General features: G+C 35.4%; 2 protein-coding genes across 5 annotated transcripts in view; one reads left to right on the forward strand and one right to left on the reverse strand.

Annotated features, from left to right (window-relative positions):
• Positions 1–206: 206 nt before the first annotated feature.
• Positions 207–1547, reverse strand: LOC6050287 (phospholipase A1). The gene is made up of 3 exons (XM_038263326.1): positions 1442–1547; positions 665–1387; positions 207–602 (listed from the first exon to the last, which is right to left on the reverse strand). Exons 1-3 carry the CDS (start codon positions 1494–1496, stop codon positions 301–303), a joined length of 1080 nt encoding a protein of 359 aa, XP_038119254.1. The 5' UTR covers positions 1497–1547; the 3' UTR covers positions 207–300.
• A 7268-nt stretch (positions 1548–8815) lies between these two features.
• The window catches only part of LOC6051464 (NADPH-dependent 1-acyldihydroxyacetone phosphate reductase), an 85501-nt gene continuing 66737 nt past the window's right edge, over positions 8816–27579 (forward strand). Inside the window, exons 1-2 of one of the 4 annotated variants that reach the window (XM_038262682.1) lie at positions 8816–8996; positions 9586–9842. The gene's annotated coding sequence lies outside the window, so the exon portion shown is untranslated. The remainder of the gene's footprint in view (positions 8997–9585; positions 9843–27579) is intronic. The other 3 variants (XM_038262681.1, XM_038262684.1, XM_038262683.1) reach the window with 3 other exon arrangements.

The following is a 27579-nucleotide window of genomic DNA, read 5'->3' on the forward strand; positions in this document are numbered from 1 at the left end:
ATTTTATTTTTCAACTAACGTTCTGTTCATGTTAAAGAATATTATCATTTTCAACTTATTTTCAAATTATTTTGCATTTGCCAGAACAATTACATCTAAGGAATACATATTTCGGTAAACAATACACTTAATAGCAAAATCCCTATCTAAAAATCATATTTTTTTTCTTGATATTTTGCAAACTATCTGGAAATAGGATGGTTTTATTATTTAAAAAATTCACTGGAAAAATACATTGGAATTGAGATTCCCAATGCTGACCACAGTCAAGTAGATGAAAATAAATTGATGATTTTTTCATCAATACCTTTTTTTCCCCTTCCACACCTTCTTCTTTCCCTTACCCATTCCCTCCCATTTCTTCCGCCTCAAATCCTCAAGCTTTCCCTCCGCGAACGGTGACTCACTTCGCGTCCGAACCGTCAGGATACCACGCGACTGCTGCACGATCGGTTCGCCACCCATCCGAAGCTTGGCCCGTGGACTTCGGCATCCAGCCGGACTGACCTGGCTTAGCGACTGGCACAGCGTTGACCAGAAGCCCACCTTTGAGACGACCGATTCGGCGTAAAGCGCCCAGGCTCGACCGTGCGAGCAGGAAGCTGTTTAGAGAATAAGGTTAGGTTAGTGTTTTGTGTTAGTTATTGATTGCTGTGAGCGTCACCTCCGAAGATCCACCAGTTACAACCGGGTTGACTGACTCCACCGTTGGGATAGAAGTCGGTGTGACCAATGGGATCGAAGATCCCCAGCCATCCACCGTTGGTGTGGATCACCTCAACGTACTCGGCATCGGTATCCGCCAAGCGTTCTGCTGGTCTGTCAAGATCGAATAAGGGTTTTGCCGGGTCTAGCCCAACGATTGTGTTGACCTTTCCACTGGTGATCGCTTTGGCTGCCAGACCGGACAGATGAGCACCCAGACTGTGGCCCACCAGGTAGAGATCCTTTACGTTCAGACCTCCTTTCGCGTGCAGGAAGTCGATGAACTTTGCGAGATCTTTGGATGCTGGAATGATTCGCTTTCTGGCAGTCCAGTAGTCGGTCAGCTGCGTACCACTCTGCCAGTTGAGCGTGATCACGTTGTACTCTTGACGGTGCAGGAGCATCTGACGGGTTTCCAGACAGAAATCCGAGTGTCGACAGTTGCAAAAGCCATGCACGACGATCCTCGTCGGATTGGAGCTGTTGAACTTGGAGGCCTCCAGCAGCTGGACATTTCCGATGGTCAGGATTTCACTCTCCGTTGGATTCTGTCTGGTGTTTAGGTGGAAGGTCACGTTCAGCGGGTCAATCGAGACATCGTTGTGTTCACTGTAATCGGGAGCTTCTTGCACATGCCGCTCCATCAGCGCATGGTAATGGTTGTCACAGCCAAACTGGTAATCTACAACGAATTCAAAATTATTTCTATACCAATTAATTAATCTAATCAACAAACCCTCAGCCTTGACAACACCAAAAACTACAATCAAAGTTACGACCAATTTCAGCATGATAGAAATACGGCTGAGTCGGTTTCGCGCGAAAGATCGACTGAGCGTCCAGTTTGTTAGTCGCAAGCGTTACAAAGAATCGCACACATTTTATTCTTCCTTGCCGGTTGAGCCGAAGAAGGCAAAAGAAAGGTCCCGACTGGCTGAGGGGGATCCCCGTTTTGGCGGGCGAAAAATGAACCGGTTTCGCGGGGAACTTCACGGCACAAGCAGTGGAGCTGAATGAATGAATTCATTCAGATAAGAAAAAAAAAATGGCGGAGTTTGAATCATACTTTTGAGGCAGGGTGGTGATTTAGGGGAGAGCTTGGTGAGAACACTTTTTTCTCATTAGTTTGACTTGTGGGAATTTTTGAAGGAAGTAATGTTTGCTGTCAGTATATGACAAATGTCTTTCAAATACTAAATTGCCGATTGTCCGATTGTCGACAGTTGCAGAGGCCATGCACGATGATCCTCGTTGGATTGCAGCTGTTGACCTTGGAGGCCTCCAGTAGCTGGTGAGGATCCCATAATTGACCAACTACCGCATAAGCATGAAAAGGAGTTGGATGAGTCACTCTGATTCGTATAAAAAATAGAACAGCTGGATCAAGGGACGGGATGATGAGAACATTTTTTTTAACGTTAACTTATGAACAGATTTTGGTCATTCGATTTTTTTGTGTTTTTTTATCCGACTGAAACTTCCCAAGTAACAAAGAGAATGCTTGTTTGTCTTAACAAGTTTTATAAAAGCTTTGAAAATTACTTCTCAGTGTTATGCAAGCATTAAACAAAACATTCTGGATTTATGATACGAATATTTTAACAATATCTTCAAACAATCTTCAAGAGTGTTTTAGAAATATGAAACATAGTTTTATGCCACACCTAGGTTTTTTACTTAAAGTTATCCCAAAGAGGTTAATTTCAAGACAACTTATCTTCCCAAAACTGCATTAAAACTCAATTGAAACTACTTCGCTTTATGAAAGCATATTTCCAGATTGTTTGAATTTGATCTGTCAAATCACTCACATTCGCAAATCATTCGTACAAGATGTCGCTGTCGTTCGGTTTAGTGTCTAAGTGCTAATTCAGAGAATTACGTTTTTTCGTAATCCGAATCACGCGTGGACGTTACGATTTTCACCTTCGGAAAAGTGTACGAGGTCGGGTGCAAGCCGAATTCGTTGGCATGCGTGTCCAGCAATACATTTCACTCCGGCACGTCGTGATCGAGCAGCACGCAAATCGCCACTATGGCCGCCACTCCCGTGGCCACAGTTCAGGTTCGCTGGTCAACTGGTTGAAGATCGTGTCGATCCGGATTTTTTTTTGCAGAAGTCACCGACGCCCGGCTTAGTGGGACCTCTCTTCTATCCGTTTGCCCTGGTACGGAAATTTTTTGGCGTTTCCTCATCAACGTCTCGACGGAAGCAGCGATTCAACATTCGAGGACCAGTCGGATAAAACCTTTTGAGAAGATAATAATCTCGTCCCTCGGATTGGTGGTGTTGTGTTCGTTATCAAAAATAATAAAAAAAAACGCTGTTTTGGCTAAATTATTTTATGATGGATGACAAATTCTTCCATGTAAGAAAAACATGTGTGCTAAACGATGATTTGGCCCACTTACAAAAATAAATAAATTGAATGGAAAAATCTCAATCTTTGTTTTTATTTAGCTAGGGAAAAGAAATTCAGAGATTTATTGTCGGATCTACCTTCTGCGAACCTCTTTTTACACCTTAGCATGCACTACGGTCGCAGTACTACGCCTTTTGCTCTGGATCAAAACCCCTTTAAAGCTTACATCAGCCTTTGACTTCTTACTCAATCTTGAACAAGAGCTTTTCAAGAAACATTACTCTTAAGGAGGCTAGGACAAGAGCTTCTCAAGAAAAAATAGTTTCACAAGAGCTTTAAGTAAGAAATAATAGTTTTAATAAGATCAGCCATATTAACATGAAAAATAATAGCAAAAAATGGTAGCCATGTTGGTATCGGCAAACAAAATTCCTCAAAAAAATTAAAGTCAATGTTTTTTTTAATGATTTACTCCTACGGTCCATATTTTTTCGAGGTATCTCAGAAAATCAATCAGTAAAATTTTCATGGCATGAATTTTACCATTAGATCGGCTGCATTAAGTCGCAGTAATATTAATTTTGTTTGTATAATATAATTATCATTTTAAGCTAAAGTTCTTTTGTCAATTGTGTTTTTTATTCATATAGAATGAATGGAATTTACGAAATAAAATGAAGAACCTGTTTCACTTCGACAAATCTATTTTATCTCCAACAAGAGCTTACAAGTTTAAGAATACTTTATTACAGTCATGAAGAGCTCTTCTAATAGTTAATAAATTAAAGAAGCTTGCAAACAAGTTTTATAACGGTAACTAAGACCATTTACAGAGTGCTGTAAAAATCATCTTTAAAGTTGCTTAGTTTTAGATAACTCCTGATAAAAGCTCTTGATAACCTCCTAAAATGGTCCACTTTGCACTTAACTCAGGTTTAATGCTGATTTATTGTTGTTCTGGAGATAAGTTAGCTTTATGATCATTTTTTGCTAAGATAACTTGAATATCTCTTCAGGAAAGGAACAAAACTTAAATTGTTACTTGGGAATTATTTGGTGCCTTCGGTATGCCCAAAGAAAGACATAAAATGCCGACTTTTCAGAAATTTCCAGGTTGTGCAAAAAATCTTTGACTGAGTTATGATTTTTTAATCATTACTGATTTTTTTCAAAAAAATCAAAATATTGGTCGCAAAATTTTCTCAACTTCATTTTTCGATGTGCACCGTTTTCAAGTTAAAGCCAATTTTAGGTAACTTTTTTGAAAATAGTCGCAGTTTTTTATTTTTTTAAATTAGTGCACAAGTTTGCCCACTTTTGAAAAAAATATTTTTGAAGAGCTGAGAAAATTCTCTATATTTTGCATTTTAGAACTTTGTTGATACGACCCTTAGTTCCCGAGATATTGCTATGCAAAGGTTAAAAAACAGGAAAATTGATGTTTTCAAAGACTCACCCAAACAAAAAATCAGTATTGATTAAAAAAAATCATAACTCGGTCAAAGATTTTTTTCCCATTCTCGAAATTTCTAAAAAAATTGGCATTTCATGTCCTCTCAAACATATAAAAAAATAGTGTTTTCTTGCAAATTCACTTTAAGTAACAAAAAGTTAAATAAAAAATCACCAAAAATTTTTTGCCGTGTATCAGTTTTTTCAGTGTTGTCCGTATCCATACCTACAACTTTGCCGAAGACTCAAAAAATTCCTTCAAAAGATACAGTCATCCCACATTTTCGGAACGGTTTCCAGATTGTCCGATGTTCAAAAAATCATAGCGAATCGATAATTGAACTTAATGATTCGTTTTTACCTTCATTTGAAAGCTTTTCTTGCGATCTTTCGAATGCTGTATCGAACATCTGCAAATTTTAACTTTTATATGAAGTTTTTGAAGAATTACTTTGACCCTTGAAATCCACAAATTCGGAACACTTTTTTCTTGCGAATGTAAACAAACTTTGGATTTCTTCAGGAGTACGTATTTATTACCAAATAATGACTTCACACACTGAAACCAATGAAACTCTAGCTTAGTGATGTTTTATACATGGTTTGATAACTTTTTTCGTGTAATTATCAGTAAAATTCAGGTGTTTCACAATTGTGGGAGGCACAATAACATCCCACAATTATGAAACAGGCCATTTGGAGGCAGTGTTTTCCTGCTCTGGACAAAATAGTCTTGTTCAAAAAGTACTACTTTTCACTAGTAATAGCAAGATAATGTCCAAATAAAGGTTCTAAAAATAGTAAGGTTGACAGAAAAGCTACTTTTGGCATCCTACTGACAAATTATCATAAAAGTGTTCCGAATTTGTGGGTGTTCCGAATAAGTGGGATGACTGTACAGATTTTTGAATTTTCATACATCATTTTTGTATGGAAAGCTGCCAAATTTGTATGGAAAATTATATGGACAAACTAATGATGCAAAATGGCTTCTTTGGGCATACCGAAGGCTTCAACATAGTTTTAGTCGGATTAAAAAAAATACAGAAATTAAAATTCTTTAAAAAAGACCGATTTTGTAGAGAATTGCTCTTATGTCATGGGGTTTTTTTATTGAGCAAATTTTTGATAGTATTGGTTTCAAATTTATGTTATGGCGAAGAACAAAATGCGTATTTGCTTTGTGTAATTTGAACAGTGATGAAGTCTGTAAGTAGTAGTCGAAAAAGTTATCTGCCAAGAAGTTAATAAAAAGGTAAAAAAACAATATTGCAGCCAACAGCTTCTTAAATTTGGAGAGCTGTTTTGGACTCCAAAAGGTGTCATTCCCGGTAAAAGAAACCCCTTAAACCATTGGACCGTATTGACCCATAGTTACCTTAAGAGAAAAAAAAAACACATAAAAAACCTTCCAGCCCACATTTCATGCTCGTCAGCCAGTTTCTTCATTTGTTTATCAATTCGTTTCAGTTTTTATGCTTTCCGGCTTCAAATGTTACCCTAACCGCGTGGTGCGACTTTCTTTGGGTTACTTGACGTCGATCTTCCAGACCCTATGCAGAGCGATCACCATGCTGCACCAAGAGTTGTTGTTCCCGACCGTCACTCCGAGAATTCAGTTTATTTAGTTCAATTCACACCGCGCAGCCGCTCGACTGAAAATGTGGAACAAATCAAACCGCGTAACGGTTTGTTCTGAACTTCTTTGGTCGATTGTGACAAATTTGCACCGATGTGCAAAGTGGTTTTTGCGGAAGATTTGCGGTTTAAAGATTTTTCATCATTTTCGAGATTAACCAAATTAGTTCAAACTGATCATTAAAAAAAAAAACTCGTAGGATGAGTCTCTCCACAAACCAAACCGAAACTGTTACAAGATTCACTCGAAATGGAATGTGCGCAAGCGCTGACCGTTCAGATTGGCTTAGCTTAGCCTACCTGCCGTCTGTCCGCGGTTGCGGTTGTTGATAGACCCGACCATTTAGAGACGTTACTATTAAATACTGTGTGTGGGTTGACGATCTGCGTGCAATGTTGGAGGCGACACAACTGGTTTCAGGGTGGAAATGGGCCAACGTTCTACTAATTGCTGCTGCAGCAGCAGCCCGTGAAGGTAGGTCAAGGAACCGGAAAGTGAATGTTCTGTGGAATTCCTGACGCGGAGATTGGATGGACGGGGGGTAATGAACTGTTGTTTATTAGAGGAACAGGTTTTCACTTGACGATTTCAGGAAAACAGACTTGGACAACATTTCATACAATATGGGTTTTAGGTTGTGTTTTGAAAGTGAATCTTCTGAACTATTTAATTTAGACTTGGAAAATATCTGTTTTTTTGTATTTTTGTATTTTTGTATTTTTGTATTTTTGTATTTTTGTATTTTTGTATTTTTGTATTTTTGTATTTTTGTATTTTTGTATTTTTGTATTTTTGTATTTTTGTATTTTTGTATTTTTTTATTTTTGTATTTTTGTATTTTTGTATTTTTGTATTTTTGTATTTTTGTATTTTTGTATTTTTGTATTTTGTATTTTTGTATTTTGTATTTTTGTATTTTTGTATTTTTGTATTTTTGTATTTTTGTATTTTTGTATTTTTGTATTTTTGTATTTTTGTATTTTTGTATTTTTGTATTTTGTATTTTTGTATTTTTGTATTTTTGTATTTTTGTATTTTTATTTTGTATTTTTGTATTTTTGTATTTTGTATTTTTGTATTTTTATTTTTGTATTTTTGTATTTTGTATTTTTGTATTTTTGTATTTTTGTATTTTTGTATTTTTGTATTTTTGTATTTTTGTATTTTTGTATTTTTGTATTTTTGTATTTTTGTATTTTTGTATTTTTGTATTTTTGTATTTTTGTATTTTTGTATTTTTGTATTTTTGTATTTTGTATTTTTGTATTTTTGTATTTTTGTATTTTTGTATTTTTGTATTTTTGTATTTTTGTATTTTTGTATTTTTGTATTTTTGTATTTTTGTATTTTTGTATTTTTGTATTTTTGTATTTTTGTATTTTTGTATTTTTGTATTTTTGTATTTTTGTATTTTTGTATTTTTGTATTTTTGTATTTTTGTTTTTTTGTGTACCTCTTGATTTCTTTTTGCCTTCCTCACCTCAATGAGGAAAGGCTTTAAAATCACTCGAAAAATGAACTTCTTTATTTGACCTCGTAGACCTACCTTCACGTATACCTATCGACTCAGAATCAAATTCTGAACAAATGTCTGTGCGTGTGTCTGGATGTGAGTCCGTGCACCGAAAAATATGCACTCGATTATCTCCGGACTGGCTGAACCGATTTGGACCGTTTTGGTCTCATTCGATCCGTCTTGGGGTCCTACAAGACCCTAGTTAATATTATGAAGTTTAGAAAAGTACTTCAAAAGTTATGCTAAAAAAACCATTTTAGCTAAACTTCGGAAGATTGTAAAAAGGGTGGTTTTTGTAAGAAAACCGGTCATGCTATATATTATTAGAAAGGAATTTGAAAGACCTTTCCAACGCGTTAAAAAGATTGAAGATCTGACAACCCCATCAAAAGTTATGAGCACTTAAGTGTTATTTATAGACTTTTTTGAAGCCGGATCACAAATATTTTAATGAAAAAGTTGTCCGGATCTATCATGCAACCCATCGTTGGATAGGTAATCAAAAGACCTTTCCAACAAGCCCAAAAGATTGAAGATCTGACTATCCTATCAAAAGTTATAGGTACTTTAGTATTTTTGATACACTTTTTTGTGCCAAATCTCAGATAATTTGATAAAAAAATAAGTGTTATTTATACAATTTTTTGAGGATGTGTAGTGTCTTTACTTTATGAATGTGAGGAAGGCACCAACCACCTAAAGGTGGATTAAGTAACGTTTTTTTTCTAAAGAGGATTTTTTTATGTTGCAATGGTCTCATTCAAGCAAAACAAAAATGCAAATTCCACACTCCACTGCATTTATCGTCCAACCAGCCCCAGTAATCTCCTCAATTAATTCCAAACCACTCTAATCAAGCTCAAAACTACGCCATTCCCGGTCCCGCGTTCTACAAAACCTAGAACGTCCACTTAGTTCCAACAAAGCTTGTCGTCGTCGTCGCTCGCTCATAAAAAATGCATCCAGTCCGCTCCACCTCCAACACCTCCCTCACGATGCGCTCGATCAGGCCACAAAACAGCAAAACTCCGAACGGACGATCGCCTTAACTCCGAAGCACACGAGCCTCTTTTCGCAGTTCCTTTTCCTCCTGTGCTTCACCGAACGTGATCGCGCGAACCAGTTCGGTCGGTCGCGATCGGCGTGCTCGCGTCGTCAGTAGACCTTCAGCGGTCGTCACGATCGGTCGTTTTACGTTTTGCGCGCGTGTGTGTTCGTGTCAAGTTGAGCGGGAAGCCGCGACCTTACTCCGGCTTGGGGACCCCTGGAAAGAGCTGTACGTGTGATCGTGTGTATTTGTGGGTCTGTTGGGGTCTTCCTGGTGGGTCCGTCGGGCGGATTTCAGGTTTTGGACCCCGGTCGGGGTCTCTCGGGCTTTTAAGGGACGACCTTTCTTCGGAGGAAACTGGTTTTGGGCGACCCGAAGTTTGGGGTCTGACTCGTGGAGAGAAAGCATTGGCGACTTTTTTTTTGGGAACCTTCGGCTAATCTCGATGGCGTGTTCACCAAGGTGTTCACTGAGACCTTAGAGGACCCCTAACGCTGCTAAACGAGCTTGGCGTGAAAAAAGTGATGGAATTTGCGCGAAATGATCATGCTGGTTTGCTCGTTTTGATCATGCTTGTTTGCTCGCGTTGAGCGTGCATCAGTGCAGAACGGAAGAGATGGAAAAGTTCGTTTATTTTTCGCACGAGGAAAGTGGAAAAATTCCCGACTCTGTTTTCAGCTTTGATAAAGATGTATTCGTTTCTTTTGAGCAAACGCTTTGAGAAGCGCGTGATTTATGAGGAGTAATAACAACTATTAGCATTTTTTATACTTTATGTAAAGAAAACCTTCCAAGTGTTTGTTACATTTGCTAAAAAGTGCACGTAATCGAGTTTTTATCTATTTTTTTCAAATATTTCTAGTGAAATTAAAAAGCCTTGCGTTGTGTGTGGGCGGTTTTTGGAAATTTCAAGAAGTGCCAGTGTGTGATTATTTTAAATCAAGATAACAGAAGAGCAGTGAGCGGAAAAAGCATTGAGGATTTGAGGGTCCCACCGCAGTCATCAGAGAGAGAGAGAGAGAGAGAGAGAGAGAGAGAGAGAGAGAGAGAGAGAGAGAGAGAGAGGCGAGAGAGCAATATAAACCGACCAAGGATTACGGTGAATTGCTAAGTAAGAAGGTAAGTTTTGGGGGCGAGGGAGCGGTTTTAAGCTATTTTGAAAAGTTATGATTATGGAGGTGTTGATAGGGCTGTATGATAAAGTTGAGGAATTTAACACGGTTGCTAGTTTTTACGACTATGACCAAAACAGTTGGAGAAATTCTTGATTTTGTATGGTATTCTTCACAGATTTTTAATTTCTTTCACCTGTTGAGAGAATAATTTTTTGATATGTTTCGCTTTGAAAATCAAATTGAATGTAAATTGGGCCAAATCGTTTACCCACCAAACATTTCACCATCTTGTCGCACGTGTATTTTGGGTATAATTGAGTTAAGAACGTCATTTTGTTTAGCTCTCGATGCCTCACCTTTTGACCATAACTGATCCTCAAAATTAGATTTCAATCCTGAGATATCCTATTAAACTCGGACAACCTGCGTGCAGTGTTGTCACTTTTCATAACAAAGTAGTTTCAATCTTGTCGCGCCATCTTGACACAACCTGAAAATTGATGTATGTGCGACAACTGACAAAAGGGATTTCAGTTCAGAACGCGTTTGACACACGTACAAGCCCAACTACCGTAAACATTTGTAATTATAACTCGGGACTTTGGCAACCAAATTCAACCAAACTTCAGGACAATGCACAGAATGGTCAACCATACAAAACATGTTAAAATTAAATTGCAAACTATTTTTTTCCAATCTTGCCCCAATAGTATTGTCCTTCTTTTTATTGAGAAAGTAACTTTCAAACTATGCAATTCTATGGCCCCCAAATGGTCTAATGGTTTCCACACCACTGCCCACGAAATCCTTCCCCTTTAGTTCCACTCGAAGATCACAGCTCATAAAACAATTAAAATCTGCATCGATCACCGCGAAGCATCCTCCATAAATTGGCCATTATCGGACCTTTTCATTAGGCAACAGTAGCAGAAGATCTCTTTCACTTCGCTACCAGACCGTATAATCCGCAAATTGGCTCGATTATTTGAGTATTAAAGCCCACTTCGTTCTCCTCAGATGGTTTCGGACGAGATAAGTTTGAGTTTGGGAGAGATCGAAAGTGGAAATTGATCATAGCTGTGAGATGCGATGGGATGCTAAATGATAACGTTTTGATCTGAGAAGTTAGTATCAGTTTAGTTAAAGGAGATAGCTCGTTTGAAACTATCCTACGCATTTTTATTAATTTTTATCTTTTGTTGATATTTACATTTTAAATGTTTGGAATTTTTTTTGGAATAACGTAAACTGGGGTCAATTGGGATACATGGGGCGAATTGGGACAGCCGTTTAAACCATGTTGGAGCACAATATTTTGATTTTTCTGGTTGGTTTCGGTTATAACAGACTCAGACCATGTAAAAAAACCCAAACCACAAATGAATTAATAAAAAAGCATCAAAAAACAACTTCGTATCATATGAAAGGTGCCCAAAGAATGCAAACATATTTCAACATTTTTAAAGTAAATTCAACGATTATCTTTTTATTCACTATCTGAAACCAGTAAGACTTGTTCTGAAAAAAGTTATTTGGTTTGAAAAACATGTTTTCTGAATGATTATTTTTTCATTTCAACTTTATCTGTCAATATTGTTTTTGAACAAACTCTCTCGAATTGGCCACAGAGATACATTTAAAAGCAATTTAAGGGTTGTGGAGCGTGGATTTTACGAATTGTCCAAACAATTTGATTTAAAAAATAATATTTCTCTATAGCAAAAAAGAACAATTTTTTTTTCATTTTGTAAGATTTAAGTTAAGTTAATTTTGTCAAAATTGCCAACAAAAACATTGTAAATTTGTTATACATAAATCGTTCAAATTTGACTCAAGTACACAGTAAAAAAATGTGAAAATTTGGTAGTTGTAATTTTGGTAAGTTGAATATTTCCTCTTTTATGATATAATTTTATCACAATTTAGACTGAAAAAGTGACATTGCAACAGAAAAGAGGTAAAATTACAACGTGTTTAAATCGTTTAAATCGCTGCAATTCAAATAGCTTGCAAGTTCAGTCATACTTTTTCCTCGGTTTTCGTACCACTTTGATTGTTATTTTACTCACAGAGATTTTTTAATGTTTTTTACGTTTTGATTATCTTAAGCAATTCGAAAAAAACGCATGTTGTTATTTAGCGGGGGCTAAGGGACTATCCATAAACCACGTGGACACATTTTTTAAATCTCAAAACTCTTCCCCCCCCCCATTTCCATACGAAACAAATCTTTTTGATATGGAGCGTGGACAATCGCTAACCCTCCCCCCCCCTTCCAAAGTGTTCACGTGGTTTATGAATGGTCCCTTACTAGAATTAAGGATTGATTAATGAATAGAGAAAACTAAAAATTTTGAAGCATTTTTTGATGGATGTAACACATATTTTTATGAAAAAAGTTCGGAAATATCTTCCACAACTTATTTTAATGCAAATTTTCCAAACAAATTCATCCAAATGCAGCCACTTTTCTAAAATTTTCTCTGATATTCTTTTTTTATAAATCAATATTAACTTAAGCCCTCGCCAAATAAAAATATGCGATTTCCGAATTGCTAAACACATTGTTAAAACATAATCAGAACGTGAACAAACATTAACCATAAAGAGTTTTGTTAGTAAAATAACAACCAAAGTGGTACGAAAACCGAGGAAAAAGTATGACCGAACTTGCAAGCTATTTAAATTGCAGCGATTTAAACACGCAAATAACATTGCAAAGGGGTGTAGCTCCAAAACCTCACTGTTTACACGAAATTTGATTTCAGATTCGGATTCAGTGGCCAAAATTACTATAAGAAAGCATACCCTGACCTTTGCGACACATGCTTGCAACATTGTGTAATTAGTAGGCCTTGCTTCTGAATTCTTAGAAATTTTGAAAATTTGCGCTTTTTTTTCTCACTAAAACTCAAATATTTCGGCTCTGGAGTGTTGAAATTGCATTTTCTCAGAAGGAAAAATATTCGCCATGAAATTTCCTACAAATTGCATGTATTGGTTTTACTGGGAAAAATAAGCTACCCCAGCTTAAGGCTTGAGGTCAGGCCGGCGGGACGGTTTTTTCGCTTTTTTTGTTTACCTTAGTGTTGCTCTCCGCGCGAGCGGCGAATGCGACGAAAACTCTATCGTTGCTGTGCCGTGCTGCCAGCAAGTGTGTTTTGCACTAAAGTCAAGACACGAATTCAAAAAAGGTGCTTATTTTTGGTATCAAGAAGCTAATTATTATAATTTGGGGTCGCTGAACTCAAATATGACCTCAAAAATACTCCAAAGTACACAGGGAATGTGTAATCCAAGATGGCGTCCAACATGGCGGTAGTAGAATATTGGAAATTTTCATACAGAAATTTAGCAAGCAATCAGCATCTCAAATTTGACTAATTTGGGGTCGCTAAACTAGAATATGACATAAAAAATACTCCAAGTACACAGGGAATGTGTAATCCAAGATGGCGTCCAACATGGCGGTAGTAGAATATTGGAAATTTTCATACAGAAATTTAGCAAGCAATCAGCATCTCAAATTTGACTAATTTGGGGTCGCTAAACTAGAATATGACATAAAAAATACTCCAAGTACACAGGGAATGTGTAATCCAAGATGGCGTCCAACATGGCGGTAGTAGAATATTGGAAATTTTCATACAGAAATTTAGCAAGCAATCAGCATCTCAAATTTGACTAATTTGGGGTCGCTAAACTAGAATATGACCTCAAAAAAATTCCAAGTACACAGGGAATGTGTAATCCAAGATGGCGTCCAACATGGCGGTAGTAGAATATTGGAAATTTTCATACAGAAATTTAGCAAGCAATCAGCATCTCAAATTTGACTAATTTGGGGTCGCTAAACTAGAATATGACCTCAAAAAAATTCCAAGTACACAGGGAATGTGTAATCCAAGATGGCGTCCAATATGGCGGTAGTAGAATATTGGAAATTTTCATACAGAAATTTAGCAAGCAATCAGCATCTCAAATTTGACTAATTTGGGGTCGCTAAACTAGAATATGACATAAAAAATACTCCAAGTACACAGGGAATGTGTAATCCAAGATGACGTCCAACATGGCGGTAGTAGAATATTGGAAATTTTCATACAGAAATTTAGCAAGCAATCAGCATCTCAAATTTGACTAATTTGGGGTCGCTAAACTAGAATATGACATAAAAAATACTTCAAGTACACAGGGAATGTGTAATCCAAGATGGCGTCCAACATGGCGGTAGTAGAATATTGGAAATTTTCATACAGAAATTTAGCAAGCAATCAGCATCTCAAATTAGACTAATTTGGGGTCGCTAAACTCAAAAATGACCTCAAAAAAACTCCAAAGTGCACAGGGAATGTGTAATCCAAGATGGCGTCCAATATGGCGGTAGTAGAATATTGGAAATTTTCATACAGAAATTTAGCAAGCAATCAGCATCTCAAATTTGACTTATTTGGGGTCGCTAAACTCGAATATGACCTCAAAAATACTCCAAAGTACACAGGGAATGTGAAATCCAAGATGGCGTCCAATATGGCGGTAGTAGAATATTGGAAATTTTCATACAGAAATTTTGCAAGCAATCAGCATCTCAAATTTGACTAATTTGGGGTCGCTAAACTAGAATATGACATAAAAAATACTCCAAGTACACAGGGAATGTGTAATCCAAGATGGCGTCCAACATGGCGGTAGTAGAATATTGGAAATTTTCATACAGAAATTTAGCAAGCAATCAGCATCTCAAATTTGACTAATTTGGGGTCGCTAAACTAGAATATGACATAAAAAATACTCCAAGTACACAGGGAATGTGTAATCCAAGATGGCGTCCAACATGGCGGTAGTAGAATATTGGAAATTTTCATACAGAAATTTAGCAAGCAATCAGCATCTCAAATTAGACTAATTTGGGGTCGCTAAACTCAAAAATGACCTCAAAAAAACTCCAAAGTGCACAGGGAATGTGTAATCCAAGATGGCGTCCAATATGGCGGTAGTAGAATATTGGAAATTTTCATACAGAAATTTAGCAAGCAATCAGCATCTCAAATTTGACTAACTTGGGGTCGCTAAACTCAAATATGACATCAAAAATACTCCAAGTACACAGGGAATGTGTAATCCAAGATGGCGTCCAACATGGCGGTAGTAGAATATTGGAAATTTTCATACAGAAATTTAATAAATTTTTATATTTTAATATTTTAATATTTTTATTGTTTTATATTTTTATATTTTTTATATTTTTATATTTTTATATTTTTATATTTTTATATTTTTATATTTTTATATTTTTATATTTTTATATTTTTATATTTTTATATTTTTATATTTTTATATTTTTATATTTTTATATTTTTATATTTTTATATTTTTATATTTTTATATTTTTATATTTTATATTTTTATATTTTTATATTTTTATATTTTTATATTTTTATATTTTTATATTTTTATATTTTTATATTTTTATATTTTTATATTTTTATATTTTTATATTTTTATATTTTTATATTTTTATATTTTTATATTTTTATATTTTTATATTTTTATATTTTTATATTTTTATATTTTATATTTTTATATTTTTATATTTTTATATTTTTATATTTTTATATTTTTATATTTTTATATTTTTATATTTTTATATTTTATATTTTTATATTTTTATATTTTATATTTTTATATTTTTATATTTTTATATTTTTATATTTTTATATTTTTATATTTTTATATTTTATATTTTTATATTTTATATTTTTATATTTTTATATTTTATATTTTTATATTTTTATATTTTATATTTTTATATTTTTATATTTTTATATTTTTATATTTTTATATTTTCATATTTTTATATTTTATATTTTTATATTTTTATATTTTTATATTTTAATATTTTTATATTTTATATTTTATATTTTTATATTTTTATATTTTTATATTTTTATATTTTTATATTTTTATATTTTTATATTTTTATATTTTTATATTTTTATATTTTTATATTTTTATATTTTTATATTTTTATATTTTTATATTTATATATTTTTATATTTTTATATTTTTATATTTTTATATTTTTATATTTTTATATTTTTATATTTTTATATTTTTATATTTTTATATTTTTATATTTTTATATTTTATATTTTTATATTTTTATATTTTTATATTTTTATATTTTTATATTTTTATATTTTTATATTTTATATTTTTATATTTTTATATTTTTATATTTTTATATTTTTATATTTTTATATTTTTATATTTTATATTTTTATATTTTTATATTTTTATATTTTTATATTTTTATATTTTATATTTTTATATTTTTATATTTTTATATTTTTATATTTTTATATTTTTATATTTTTATATTTTTATATTTTTATATTTTTATATTTTTATATTTTTATATTTTTATATTTTAATATTTTAATATTTTAATATTTTATATTTTTATATTTTTATATTTTTATATTTTTATATTTTTATATTTTTATATTTTTATATTTTTATATTTTATATTTTTATATTTTTATATTTTTATATTTTTATATTTTTATATTTTTATATTTTTATATTTTTATATTTTTATATTTTTATATTTTTATATTTTTATATTTTTATATTTTTATATTTTATATTTTTATATTTTTATATTTTTATATTTTTATATTTTTATATTTTATATTTTTTTATATTTTATATTTTATATTTTTATATTTTTATATTTTTATATTTTTATATTTTTATATTTTTATATTTTTATATTTTTATATTTTTATATTTTTATATTTTTATATTTTTATATTTTTATATTTTTATATTTTTATATTTTTATATTTTTATATTTTTATATTTTTATATTTTTATATTTTTATATTTTTATATTTTTATTTTTTTAGATTTTTATATTTTTATATTTTTATATTTTTATATTTTTATATTTTTATATTTTTATATTTTTATATTTTAATATTTTTATATTTTCATATTTTTATATTTTTATATTTTTATATTTTTAAATTTTATATTTTTATATTTTTATATTTTTGTATTTTTGTATTTTTGTATTTTTGTATTAGGATAATCTCTGAGGAAAAAAAAACTACCGACCTCTACTTTGTTACGACGGTAGACTCATGGACCATAACTTCCGGGACTCCACAGAGGACCCAGATCATCATCACGTATCAGTAGACAAGTCCCTAAACCTCCATGAGGCTATCCGGATATGACGTGAGGTCAAAAACTAACGACCTCTGTCTTGTTACGACGGTAGACCCATGGGCCGTAACTCCCGGGACTCTACAGAGGACCCAGAACATCACCTCGTATCGGTAGACAAGTCCGTGAACCTCCCTGAAGATATCCGGATATGATCTGAGGTCAACAACCACCGATCTCTGCCTTGCCTTACGACAGTAGATCCATGGGCCGTAATTCCCGGGGCTCTACAGAAGACCCAGAACATCACCTCGTATCGGAGACAAGTCCCTGAACCTCCCTGAAGATATCCGGGTATGATCTGAGGTCAAAAACTACCCACCTCTGCCTTGTTACGACGGTAGATCCATGGGCCGTAACTCCCGGGACTCTACAGAAGACCCAGAACATCTTTACGTATCGGTAGACATGTCCCTGAACCTCCCTGAAGATATCCGGATATGATCTGAGGTCAAAAACCACCGACCTCTGCCTTGTTGCGACGGTAGATCCATGGGCCGTAACTCCCGGGACTCTACAGAAGACCCAGAACATCACTACGTATCGGTAGACAAGTCCCTGAACCTCCCTGAAGATATCCGGATATGATCTGAGGTCAAAAACTACCCACCTCTGCCTTGTTACGATGGTAGATCCATGGGCCGTAATTCCCGGGACTCTACAGAAGACCCAGAACATCACCTCGTATCGGTAGACAAGTCCGTGAACCTCCCTGAAGATATCCGGATATGATCTGAGGTCAAAAACCACCGACCTCTGCCTTGTTACGACGGTAGACCCATGGGCCGTAACTCCCGGGACTCTACAGAGGACCCAGAACATCACCACGTATCGGTAGACCGTGAGTCCGTGAACCTCCCTGAAGATATCCGGATATGATCTGAGGTCAAAAACCACCGACCTCTGCCTTGTTGCGACAGTAGATCCATGGGCCGTAATTCCCGGGACTCTACAGAAGACCCAGAACATCACTACGTATCGGTAGACAAGTCCCTGAACCTCCTTGAAGATATCCGGATATGATCTGAGGTCAAAAACTACCCACCTCTGCCTTGTTACGACGGTAGATCCATGGGCCGTAATTTCCGGGACTCTACAGAAGACCCAGAACATCACCTCGTATCGGTAGACAAGTCCGTGAACCTCCCTGAAGATATCCGGATATGATCTGAGGTCAAAAACCACCGACCTCTGCCTTGTTACGACGGTAGACCCATGGGCCGTAACTCCCGGGACTCTACAGAGGACCCAGAACATCACTACGTATCGGTAGACCGTGATTCCGTGAACCTCCCTGAAGATATCCGGATATGATCTGAGGTCAAAAACTACCGACCTCTGCCTTGTTACGACGGTAGACCCATTGGCCGTAACTCCCGGGACTCTACAGAGGACCCAGAACATCACCACGTATCGGTAGACAAGTCCGTGAACCTCCCTGAAGATATCCGGATATGATCTGAGGTCAAAAACCACCGATCTCTGCCTTGCCTTACGACAGTAGATTCATGGGCCGTAATTCCCGGGACTCTACAGAAGACCCAGAACATCACCACGTATCGGTAGACAAGTCCCTGAACCTCCCTGAAGATATCCGGATATGATCTGAGGTCAAAAACTACCCACCTCTGCCTTGTTACGACGGTAGATCCATGGGCCGTAACTCCCGGGACTCTACAGAAGACCCAGAACATCACCTCGTATCGGTAGACAAGTCCGTGAACCTCCCTGAAGATATCCGGATATGATCTGAGGTCAACAACCACCGATCTCTGCCTTGCCTTACGACAGTAGATTCATGGGCCGTAATTCCCGGGACTCTACAGAAGACCCAGAACATCACCACGTATCGGTAGACAAGTCCCTGAACCTCCCTGAAGATATCCGGATATGATCTGAGGTCAAAAACTACCCACCTCTGCCTTGTTACGACGGTAGATCCATGGGCCGTAACTCCCGGGACTCTACAGAAGACCCAGAACATCACCTCGTATCGGTAGACAAGTCCGTGAACCTCCCTGAAGATATCCGGATATGATCTGAGGTCAAAAACCACCGACCTCTGCCTTGTTGCGACGGTAGATCCATGGGCCGTAACTCCCGGGACTCTACAGAAGACCCAGAACATCACCACGTATCGGTAGACATGTCCCTGAACCTCCCTGAAGATATCCGGATATGATCTGAGGTCAAAAACCACCGACCTCTGCCTTGTTACGACGGTAGACCCATGGGCCGTAACTCCCGGGACTATACAGAGGACCCAGAACATCACCTCGTATCGGTAGACAAGTCCGTGAACCTCCCTGAAGATATCCGGATATGATCTGAGGTCAAAAACCACCGACCTCTGCCTTGTTACGACGGTAGACCCATGGGCCGTAACTCCCGGGACTCTACAGAGGACCCAGAACATCACCACGTATCGGTAGACCGTGAGTCCGTGAACCTCCCTGAAGATATCCGGATATGATCTGAGGTCAAAAACCACCGACCTCTGCCTTGTTGCGACGGTAGATCCATGGGCCGTAACTCCCGGGACTCTACAGAAGACCCAGAACATCACTACGTATCGGTAGACATGTCCCTGAACCTCCCTGAAGATATCCGGATATGATCTGAGGTCAAAAACCACCGACCTCTGCCTTGTTGTGACGGTAGATCCATGGGCCGTAACTCCCGGGACTCTACAGAAGACCCAGAACATCACCACGTATCGGTAGACCGTGAGTCCGTGAACCTCCCTGAAGACATAACTGACCACCGACATGCTATTTTGTCGACTTTCCCCAAAAAATAGTTTCACCAAATATTATGTTCAAAATCAAAAATATTGTACTATAAACTTTTACGAAGAAATACAAGAAATTATTCTGGCATCACTGTAACCGGACCCAACAGCAGAAAAGCGGGAGAGAGCGTGAGAGTGCAAAAAAACACGTGGTAATATTTGCTTTCAAATTTTTGTTCGGAAATAGCCAAATATGCAAATATTTGTTAGGCAAACTATGACTTTCTATACACCAAATTGTAGGGAATTGTCTCGACTACAACCTAATAAAATATCATGCCTAAGTTTGTGTTTTATTAGTACAAAATATTCATGCGAATTCGACATACTACCAAAAAATGCCACTAAATAGCCAATATTTTACGTAAAACTCAATGAATCATGTTCAAATTTTACCCAGAGACACTTTGGGATGTTGTCCACATATGTTAAAGACGGTTTTTTGAAAAACATCTTAGAATTCTAGATATAAATATTTTCCCAAAAAATTTGGATTTGCTGCCCGATAGCCTTAAATGAGCAATTCTGAATTTTTTTTTTCGAAAAATGCGATTTTTTTTACATAAACCCGCCTGGAAGAATCCAAAAACTTAAGTTTTGGTCCAATATTGATAGTGCATCTTAATCTATGGACAAAAACCTATCCTTTGAAGATAATACACACCTAATCGAAACAGTTTTTGTATTGATTCCAAGCGATTTTATAAAATTTGTTCAAAAAAGTGACTTTTTCAGAATCGACTAGGGGGTGCGTTAAGCAGTTAAGGTGACCCATTTCAAAATATTTTTTTTTCAAAAAATTAAAAAAAATGCGATGAAATCATATGGGCACTGCCCCTGATCGCATAAATGTCCCATATACATTTTTATCCTTTTTGAGTTATTAATGCAGTTTTGTTCAAAATCGTGTGATCTTTCAGAAAACCACATAACATCCAGTATTTTGTTTTAGAAATCCAGTTTTTTCGTGAAAACTTAACACGTAGCCTTATGTGTGGGACAACTTCCCTTGCGGTTTTCTCAGCTTGCTGTTTTTGTGTACGGGACATTAATGTGAACATGGGCAGTGCATTTATTTAATTACCATTTATTACTTATTTACATAAACTTCAAAATAAACAAAACTGTTGGAAAATAGTTATTTCAATTTATCAACTCAAGCTGATATAAAAAACGTTACTTAATCCACCCTTTGGTAGTTGGTGCCTTCCTCACATTTAGAGGGTAATGCTATCCAAAATTGATACAGAAGGGCGGACCTTTCAGTGTTCTATCAACATGATTCATTATTCATACCATCAAATTGGGTAGTCAGATCTTCATAATTCAGGCCACTTATGTGCTTATAACTTTTGATAGGGTTATCAAATCTTGAATCTTTTGATTACCTATTCAACGACAGGTCGCATTATAGATCCGGACAACGTTTTCATCAAAATATCTGAGATCCGGCCTCCAAAAAGTGTGTAAATAACACTTAAGTGCTAATTACATTGGATAGGGTTGTTCGATCTTCGATGTTTTAGGCTCATTTGAAAGGTCTTTTGATTATCTAACTAACGACGGGTCGTACGATGGACCCGGACAACTTTTTCATCAAAATATTTTAGATCCGTCCTCTGAAATGTGTACAAATGACACTTAAGTGCTCATAACTTTCGATAGGGCTATCAGATCTTCAATGTTTTGAGCTCATTAGAAAGATCTTTGAAATACCTTTCTAAAAATGTATGATCAGACGGGTTTTCTTACAAAAACCACCCTTTTTACAATCTTTCAAACTTTATCCAGAATCGTTTTTTAGCATAACTTTTGAAGTGTTTTCCCGCCCGTGTGGATCAATCGGACCGCGCACTGGACTCACAATCCAGAGGTCGCCGGTTCGAATCCCGCGGCGGGCGCTCTAAAATTCTTTGTGTAAATATGGGTATTCGGCGCCGTCGCTCCGTGCCATACTTTCATACACTTAGGAGCCCAGGGCGGCGAAGTCCTTGTAGATAAAAGGAAGACACTAGTGGTTGGTACTAGCAATGGTGGCCGACAGCTATAAAGTCAACTTCGTTTTTTTTTGAAGTGTTTTACTAAACGTTATGATATTAACTAGGGTCTTATGGGACCCCAAGACATATCGAATGAGACCAAAACGGTCCAAATCGGTTCAGCCAGTCCGGAGATAATCGAGTGCATATTTTTCGGTGCACGGACTCACATCCAGACACACGCACAGACATTTGTTCAGAATTTGATTCTGAGTCGATAGGTATACATGAAGGTGGGTCTACGAGGTCGAATGGAGAAGTTCATTTTTCGAGTGATTTTAAAGCCTTGACTCATTAAGGTAAGGAAGGCAAAAATCGGATTAAAACATTTTTCATGATAGTTAAAGTAAGTAATTAAAAAGGGTTAAATTCACAGGTAAAAATAAAAAAACGCAAAAGCTCTATATAGAAATTCGCGTTAAAAGTTGATTAAGGTATCATAAATTTTTCAACTAGAATTCAATATCTCCCTCTCCTCCTCTCAACTGTTCACGCATGGTTTGCCAATCTTCTTTTCGTTTTCGCGTTTATGCTCTCCTCCAAGCTTTCCTTCCACCTCCTCAGGCGGTGGAATTTTTTGTTGGCGGGGGTGTGGTGGCACCGAGAAATGGCTACTTTTGCTTTCGAAACAATTCGCGCTGCTGCATGCCGGAATTGGATCGGTTCTGGTTTTCTACACACGGCTCTGCCTCACACAGGGGAGTGGTGAGTGAGTGATGATCGGTTTGCAGGCACTCCTCTGCACTAGCTCTGCGAAGACAACTGCAGAAGGGAAAAGTGGAAAATCTGTTCAATCAGCGAAACCGCGTTTTTCTTCTACTTCTTTCAACTGGAAAGAAGAGAAAAATCAGCGAACGTTCATGTAATTTTGCATACTTTTTAGTTGTCTTGCCGCTCTTCTTTGAGGTTATGTGTGGGGCATTTTCCTCGGCAAAACGTTTTGGGTTTCGTTTATGCAAATAAAGCAGATGCAACTCTCTTTGCCGCGGCACAACAGTACACAAAACAACATCAACTTTGGGATTGCGATCACGTCAAAACACAACCAAACAGAAAAAAAGTGGAGCTTCGATTCGATTCGACTGCAATTTGATTACGACGACGAAAGAGCGCCACCAGCCATGGGGCGTGCAAAGTTCGATACACCGCAAATTGTTTCGTCACACACCGGCCAAAGAGAGCATAGAAAAGCTCATCACCCTCTTCCCCCTCCTGGGAGGGGGGCTTGATGTGGGTCAGTTCGATGAATGTGTGAGTGTGGCTGCGGTCAACATGCGGCGATAATGGATGTTTTTCGAAGTAATTGAGATTCGATTTCGGTATTGTTGGTGTTTTTTGTGTGTGTGGAATTGATCAGATCTTTGTTTTGATGATCATGGGGGAGTATTTAATTGCTGATTTTCTTATGCAATATATAATTATTAATAAAGCTTTTAATGATCATCAGTTGTTTTTGTAAATTTTTAGGCATTCGCATTTCTTAAAGAATACACAAATTTCTATAAAATACTTGTAATCAAAGAGCAATATTTTATTTTGAACAAATTCTCAATATTTTTTTATTTAAACCTTTTTAACAAGGTTTCAGAAAATAAGTATGGGAGCAGAATATTTATTAATTGTCTATATTAGTTCAAACGGAATGCTTATGAAATTCACATATTGCTGAAATTATTGAGGCTAAAATCATTCCAGGAGACAACAATTAAATTCAGATTCCATTTTCCGTCTTGTCAACAAAACCAGCTGAAAACAATAAAACCTCACAAAAAATTGTCTCCACCGCGTTGCTTCCTCTCACTCTCGGCAAACTGTCTGGAAACCAGATCAACACTTGGAACAACATCAACCTGACAACAACTTGACAAGTTACGACCTGTATGTGTGCCTTTGTGTGTGTGTGTGTTGCTGCTGACAAGGACGTTCCACATTTTGCTACCGCGTGAACGTCGTCGCCACCGCCCCTCGAACAAGGCACTTAAACGCAAGAATGTTTGTGAACGTATGTAAACGAGACATTTGAAACTTGAAACAACAATTTATGGCAGACATTCCTTTCCGACTGAGTTGATATAAGTAAAAAAAAAAAAACAAAACAAAACGAGTCAAAAAAGTGCTTAGTGATGCAGGTTAAGTAAAAGTACGTGATATAGTTTAGTATTTCAAAATTGTTGTCTAAATTTGTTCAAATTAAGCAAGCGTCAACTCTTCTCAGGATCGTTAATCAACGAATTTGGCAACCCCCTGTTTGGCCATCGTTAATACTGATTGGTAAATTGTAACCGTCCGACCAGAGCTAGCCATCCAACCGGGCAGGTAGTTCCAAAAAAGGAAATCGATTTTTAATTACGCGGCGTCGTCCGTTTTACGGTGAAAACGTCGAACCAAAACACCAGAGCGTACAACCACACTAACTGGCTGGCTGGTACTGGCAGACCGCACGTGGTCTAATTAAGGTGCAACTTACCGCCCTCCTAAGCGTGACTAAGCCGTCCTAGGTTAGGGCTCGGTACTTTTGAATGATTGCTTATTTGACGTTTTGGTCAAATTAATTTTTTTTCATTTTAAGTAGAAATATTATAAATATGTCTTGAGTTGTTTTAAATAGGTCCTATAAACATATCAAACCTTAAAAACAAACAAACAAACTCTAGATTTTTCTAATCAAAAGTATTATTCAGATTGTTGGTAAATAGAATGAAAATGATGACAAATTTTCCCAATTGACAATTTATTTTTTTACTGTCAACTTACAAACAATAATTCAAACACCCGTTTCTTCATAGCGGATCGCTTCGGTGTCTGCGGCAAAGTTGTAAATATTTGACTTCCTGATTATCTAAATTTATTTTTTAAACTAATAGTAAAATTCCCAATTTTTTAAGTTTATCCCCCCCTTAAAAGTCGGTCTGAAAAATCAGGGGGCAAAATTCTTTTTTTTCAAAAACTTCGTTCAAATTTTTTTAATTATTGTGAAATTCCCAGGTACAGCACCGCAGAAAGTTTTTTTTTTTTCTGGCGAAAAAACAAAATTCTTCAATGGGTAATTCTCCGCCAACTCACACAGCAGTTGCCCCGACCCCTATTCGATTTGCGTGAAACTTTGTCCTAAGGGGTAACTTTTGTCCCTGATCACGAATCCGAGGTCCGTTTTTTGATATCTCGTGACGGAGGGGCGGTACGACCCCTTCCATTTTTGAACATGTGAAAAAAGAGGTGTTTTTCAATAATTTGCAGCCTGAAACGGTGATGAGATAGAAATTTGGTGTCAAAGGGACTTTTATGTAAAATTAGACGCTCGATTTGATGGCGTACTCAGAATTCCGAAAAAAAAACGTTTTTTTCATCGAAAAAAAAAACACTAAGAAAGTTTTAAAAATTCTCTAATTTTCCGTTACTCGACTGTAAAATTTTTTGGAGCATGTCATTTTATGGGAAATTTAATGTACTTTTCGAATCTACATTGACCTAGAAGGGTCATTTTTTCATTTAAAATAAAAAATTTCATTTTAAAATTTCGTGTTTTTTCTAACTTTGCAGGGTTATTTTTTAGAGTATAACAATATTCTGCAAAGTTGTAGAAAACAATTACAAAAATTTTAATGTAAAGACATAAGGGGTTTGCTTGTAAACATCACGAGTTATCGCGATTTTACGAAAAAAAAGTTTTGACAGTCGAGTAACGGAAAATGGGAGAATTTTTAAAACTTTTTTAGTGTTTTTTTTTTTTTTTTGATGAAAAATACTATTTTTTCGAAATTCTGAGTACGCCTTCAAATCGGGTGTCTAATTTTACATAAAATTCCTTTTGACACCAAATTTCTATCTCATCACTGTTTCAGGCTGCAAATTATTGAAAAATACCTCTTTTTTCGCATGTTCAAAAATGGAAGGGGTCGTACCGCCCCTCCGTCACGAGATATCAAAAAATGGACCTCGGATTCGTGATCAGGGACAAAAGTAACCCCTTAGGACAAAGTTTCACGCAAATCGAAAAGGGGTCGGGGCAACTTTTGCCGATTTCGTGTGAGTTGGTAGAGAATTACCCCAATACTTTGATACTTTGAAAACTATGATTGTAAAACAAGTGAGCAGGTGTAAAATGAATTTAAAACACTTGTTTCATTCAAATGGTAATAACATGGCTTGTTATTTATTTTTTTATATTTTTTTGACCCCTCCCTCCCCCCTTTACATTGTCCAGGTGGAAAACAAAATTCAAAAAACTTCAAAATTGTTATGGAAATAGAAATCAACGGAAAACACTTTGAATTGCATTTTCCTGAATTAAAAATCGTATTTAGCATGCCAGAGCTCGTTCAAAAATTGTTATGTTTTGTTAAAAATTCCAACGTACAGTTCTGCAAAAAGCTTTTTCCCCCTGCCACAATTTTGTTTTGCTAAATTACATTGAGTTCATATTGTAGGCAATTCCAGCAAAAAACAAGTTATCTCAGAAGAGCTGAAAAAATCATATCTTGTCAAAAAGCAATATGTTGTGACATTTTGTGCTCTTTTTAAACATTAAACTTAAACTTGTTTAATCTATGAAATCAAGCCTTACATTATAAAATGGCTTAAACAATTATCTCGAATTTTAAAATAAAAGGCTTGTTTTAAAATTCTAGATTATTTCTATTAAAAAGACAACTTGACAAAACTTTAATTATTTTACATTAAAATCGTATAGTTAATTTCTTCGAGAGCATCATATAAAATGTGAAGGCGACACTGAAAATATTCGTTTTTCACTAAATTTGAGCTTAAGAAGGATGTATCTCATCAACCACCGTCCGATCGTCAAAGTATCGAAAAAAAATTGTCGGAAATTTTATTAGCTTTTGCTTGTATTATTATCTTTTATTGAATACTTGACAATTTCGAAACAAAAATTTTATTTTTAATTATTACTTTTTAATAAAAGTGCTGTAAAGCCCAACTTTATAGCTCCCATTTGAGTGCTGAAAAGTTGAACAGTTCAGCTATTGTAAAGAAAAATCTTACTTTTAGATTCTCTTATTTTTGGTGAAGAAAAGTAGGCCGTTACGTCATTCGAGAATGACAGGAAAAGTAAGAAGCTCCACAATGAAGTTGCAAAACGTAATTTTCTATTAAAAATTTGAATTTGCTTCTAACAATTTGGCATTTTTTTTTTACATTAACCATTATTTAAAAAAAACCTAGATTATGCATTCTTTTTTACGATTAAAATCATAGTCAAAACACTTTAATAATTGATTCGATATTTTTCGGAAAACACATTTTTTCAAATTGTTCTCTAGAAAATGATCGTCAAAAACATTGATTAAAAAATGAAATATAATAAAAAAATCTAAGTATGCATCAAAGAATGATTTAACAAAATGGGTATATTTTGACAAGGACAATAAATCCCGTTCTAAAGATACAGAATTAAATTGTATAAGCACCTGTCAAATTTGTTTAGAAACTTGTGTTTGATGCCAAATAGACTGCAATGGTCGTAGGGAAGGCTTCCACATTTTTTCCAAAATAAAAAAATTATAAAAATAAAATTTCAAAGAATCCCGGGCAGACGGTAATAACAAAATTCATGCCATTTCAATAACAAATACTGTTAAAATAACAGAAAATGTTATTGAATCTTCTTGGAAAATCCAGTTTTACATAAGAGTTTAATAACAGTTTTTATTATCATA

This window comes from Culex quinquefasciatus, chromosome 3 (assembly GCF_015732765.1).
Source record: "Culex quinquefasciatus strain JHB chromosome 3, VPISU_Cqui_1.0_pri_paternal, whole genome shotgun sequence".
Classification (NCBI taxonomy): Eukaryota; Metazoa; Arthropoda; class Insecta; order Diptera; family Culicidae; genus Culex; species Culex quinquefasciatus.

Bases quoted from the DNA above. Each gene is read 5' to 3' on its own strand.
- LOC6050287 (XM_038263326.1), bottom strand. From the start codon at position 1,496: ATGCTGAAATTGGTCGTAACTTTGATTGTAGTTTTTGGTGTTGTCAAG. The intron at 1,388-1,441 runs GTTTGTTGATTA...AATTCGTTGTAG, and splicing joins TGGTGTTGTCAAGGCTGAGG to ATTACCAGTTTGGCTGTGAC. The intron at 603-664 runs GTGACGCTCACA...TTCTCTAAACAG, and splicing joins TAACTGGTGGATCTTCGGAG to CTTCCTGCTCGCACGGTCGA.